At 45.9% G+C, this 4,243-nt stretch overlaps 1 protein-coding gene across 1 annotated transcript; it reads left to right on the plus strand.

Moving 5' to 3' along the window:
- Nucleotides 1-1,789: 1,789 nt before the first annotated feature.
- lratd1 (LRAT domain containing 1) lies at nt 1,790-3,894 on the plus strand. Its single transcript, XM_024291951.2, has 2 exons — nt 1,790-1,976; nt 2,381-3,894. The coding sequence occupies exon 2, from the start codon at nt 2,418-2,420 to the stop codon at nt 3,204-3,206; it is 789 nt and encodes a 262-aa protein (XP_024147719.1). The 5' UTR covers nt 1,790-1,976; nt 2,381-2,417; the 3' UTR covers nt 3,207-3,894.
- The last annotated feature ends 349 nt before the right edge of the window (nt 3,895-4,243 follow it).

Genomic DNA, 4,243 nt, shown 5'->3' on the forward strand with positions numbered 1-4,243 from the left:
ACTCGAAATTTTGGGAGCAGATCACGAATACCCGAGCACCCGGATACTCGTTACAGCCCTAGTAATTTGTGCATACAAAATGCTTATTTGTGCTCAAAAATCCTTAGAAAATGCTATTTGGTGGACACAAAATCCAAATCTGTTCACAAAAAATAGCAATTTGTGTGCACAAGATGCTAATCTGTACAAAAATATACTATTTTGTTTGCATGACATGCTAATTTGTGACCACATATTGCTATTTTCTGTGAATGCGGCATGCTAATTTGCGTGCATAAATTCTAATTTGTGCTTAAAAAATACTAATTTGTCTCCACAAATTGCTTACTCGTGGCCATGAAAAAGTAATGTGTGCACAAAAAATGTTAATTTGTGCCAAAATATGCGAATAAAATGCTAATTTGCAGACACAAAATACTAATCTGTTCACATAAGCTAGTAATTTGTGTGCACAGCATGCTAATTTGTCCACACATATTATTGTGTTGGTACATGGCATACTAATTTGTGAGCACAAATTACTATTTCGTGAGCACAAATTACTAATTTGTAGATATAAGGTGCAAAAAATTCTAAATTGTGCACATAAAATCCTTATTTAAGCACGCAAAATGCTAACTTGTCTCCATAAAATACAAATAAAATGCTACTCTGTGGCATTTTATTTTATTTGTGCGCACAAATTACTATTTTGTTAGCACAAAATGCTAATTTGAATGCCAACATTTTTTACTTTGGGAACAAAATGTGAATTTTTGGCCATACAGTGCAAAAAAAAAAAAAAAAAGAAGCTTCTTTGTGTACAGAAATTAGCATTTCGTCCCTATAAAAAACTAATAAAATACTAATGTATACACACAAAATACTAATTCATGGCCCCAAATGATTATTGAGGTAACAATTTATTTTTAAGTTTATGTGTTTTTGTCATGCTAAAGGCTCCATATAATCGTGGTGGAGTCTTTTTGTTCTTGCTTTGCTGGACCTGTACATACATAGAAAAGCACCTATAGCTTTACCTGTCATTACCAAAAAAACAGGGATGGCTCAGTTTCCATCCACACCGTAGCCAAGAAATAAAAACAACCCTGCAGCTCCAGATACTGCCAAGAAAAATAAATAAGTAATAACTACAGATTCCCCAGAGAAGAGAGAAATATTCTCTCTTTGGGTCTGCTAAACGCCATGATGCTTTCTGTTGAGAGCTGAAAACAGAAACATTACAGGACAGCAAAGGAGGTGAAATTTAACGCGCATTCCACCTGAGCCAGATTCGGTTCCCTATACTGCGGAGTAAAATATTACAACCTCCCCGTTGACTCCTTTGTTTTATTCCCTCCTTTGCTCCCACCTCCCCCCAGTCCCTCCCTCCACCTGCTGTTGACAGATGTGAGTGCATAGTAAGAAGAAAGAAAGTTTCAAAGGGCATTTCTGCGCATAATCCTTATTTTGATCATAGATCTTTATTGAAGGCAAACATGTCGTATCTTTATTGGGGGGGTCTATATGATCTGATCACGTGGGTGCGCTGGCACGCACCGTACGGACTCCGATCATGAGGAGAATTCCACCGCTCTCTGACAACAAACACCATGCCTCGGTAACAGTCGTCTGCCGCCGCCGGCCGCCCTCGGAACACTTGATTGGACCATCTGATTGGCCCCGTCTGCTCCTCGGGGGTTCTCATTGGCTGCTCGTCAACATGCCCGTGAACGAGCGCCAGTGAAACCGACCCAAGGCGGAGCGCGTCGGTTGAGGCGGAGCTCTCCGTGGTACTTAAGCGCACGCTGGCGCCGTTTAAAGCGAGGCACGAGCCCGCGTCAGAGCCGGAGAGCCCGGTGCGTGGTGCAAGGAGTCAGGCACAAGTGTGACAAGAACGAAAAGAGGGGCCAAAACAGAAAAGCAGAGAGGACCATGCAGCCCTCTGCTCTCATGGATCACAAGGATATCTAACCATTTGTCCTGGGAGCGCACAGGTATTCGCTTTAATCCTACTTTAGGTGCGCGTAAAGACACCAGACTGGCCTTTGTGTGAAGTGAATAGATGTTTTCACACCGCAGGTTCCACCCTCGTGTTTTTTTTTCCCCGTGATTCTTTTTTTTTCTCCCAGGATCCCCGGGATTTATTGATTTGACCACTGGGTGTGAAGCGGGCAAGGTGCGCTGAATCATTGATTGTGATTGGCCACACTTGCAGCTCAGTGATGTGACTGAAGGGGGGGGGGGTCTGTTTACCGTGGGGGAGGGGTGCTGACAGGTGTTGGGTGTTTGTGCAACACTTTTAAGTCCGTGCAAATGAGTGGTTTGTGCGCTCACAAATGAGTGGCTCGTGCGTAAAAAGGCGCACATCTGACATTATCCCTTTTCTGCCCCCCCTCAGACACCGCAGTCCATGCCTCTGCCTTGCCAGGTCATTGATGGGAAATCAACTGGACCGGATCACCCACCTCAACTACAGCGAACTGCCCACGGGGGATCCGTCCGGGCTGGAGAAGGACGAGCTTCGGGTCGGCGTAGCCTACTTCTTCTCTGACGAAGAGGAGGAGGTGGACGACCGCACTCCGTCCGACTGCGGCTTCACCAAGGACCACAGCCCGACAGAGGAGGAGCCCTTCCCGGTCAGCGAGGTGGAGTACTCGGCCTTCTGCTCCCAGGAATGCATCTTTTCCAAGCTGCGGGAAAACGAGGACTTGAATGTGTATTCGGTCAAAACTTTGCTGACTATGTGCAAACCGGGGGACCTACTGGAGCTGGTGGGCACTGCGCAACCCCCCCACTGGGTCATCTACGAGCATGACGACCAGATTATTCATCTGCACAAAGGCGAGATCCGCAAGGACAGCCTGCTGGAGATCAGCGGCGGGCGTCACGGGAGAATAGTCAACAATCGGTACCGATTTCGACCGCTGCCCCCCGACCTGGTGATGCAGAACGCAGTGGGACACCTGAGCCTGAGGAGCGAGGAGATTTGCTGGACCAATTCGGAAAGTTTCGCAGCTTGGTGCCGCTTTGGGAAGCGGGAGTTCAAAGCTGGCGGGGAGGCGCACTCGGCGGAGCAGCAGTACTTCCTCAAAGTGCACCTGTCCGGCAGTGGAGTGCACACGCTGGTGTTTCGCAGCCTGGAGGATATGATCCGCGAGAGGCGGCGCGTGGACGCCAGTGGAATTCTCAAAGAGCTGTCTTTGGTTAACGGGGGCAAAGAGTGAGCGCAAAGGAATCCCCTCCCCACCCCTCTCCACTCTGCCTGCTCCCAGAGACGCACACTTTTGCGCACACACAAGCACATAAACACGCAAAAGAGACCTGTTGGTTTAACGACTGGCGGTTTGTGCGTCCGCACTGTGGGATTTATCCACGAAAGAAAGAAAAAAAAAAGAGCAGCCATGTGAGCAGACAACGCCCCGACAGATTAGAATTCGTGGCGATTCTGATCCACTCATCCAATCTCCACCCTCACGGCGCACATGTTTTGGTTTCCAATCGATCATGGATCCTTCTTTGCGCAGCAGACAGGCGGTGAAACCCGGAGAAGGAGGCGTTAGATAGAATTTGGGCTGGCTCTCCACAGCCTCCCTTCTATTTTTTTACTGTTAGCTTTAAGACTGGGACAAACAACACAGATTCAAGCCACTAACGAACAGACCTTTACCAGACCCAGCTGAACAAAGAATCTTGGCTTGACCAAGCTCCTTTCGCCATATCAAAAGTATTGTAATTCCCACAATGCTCTCATCTTGCTCCTTGGCACTGGATGTACGTGTAAACTGTATTCATACATTGATTTCAATTTGAGTCCCTTATTTTTGTATTTAAGTTGAGTGGATTTAACCCATTTTTTCTTTATCTCTTTTGAATTTTTGTTCAAATAAACGGAGGTTCGAGTATCAAAAACAAGAACTTGGTCTATCAGGTCTTGTTTGGTTACGCGCACAAACACATGGATCACTCTTTTTCACATGCACAAACAGGGATTCATGAATTATTGATGCTCAGATGCCTCCTGAACTGCCTGGAGCCCAACAGAATTCATCTATCTGCAGTATTTGGCAGTAAAATGATCATCTGCATCAAGCACATAAATGCTTTATGAGAAATCTATAGACGTGATCTGGCAGTTGTATGAGCAGCTTTATAGAATCAGATGGAAAAGAAGGCTGTGTTTGAAATCTGCAGCTGATCTGATTTTATGCTTTGTTTTATTTTTTGCAGAGATGAAAAACATATTTAGGATTTTATTGTTGTT

The sequence above is a fragment of the Oryzias melastigma genome, linkage group LG24, assembly GCF_002922805.2.
Source record: "Oryzias melastigma strain HK-1 linkage group LG24, ASM292280v2, whole genome shotgun sequence".
NCBI lineage: Eukaryota > Metazoa > Chordata > Actinopteri > Beloniformes > Adrianichthyidae > Oryzias > Oryzias melastigma.

What these genes read in the sequence shown, in the direction of transcription:
- lratd1 (XM_024291951.2), top strand. Translation starts at nt 2,418, where the DNA reads ATGGGAAATCAACTGGACCGGATCACCCACCTCAACTACAGCGAACTG.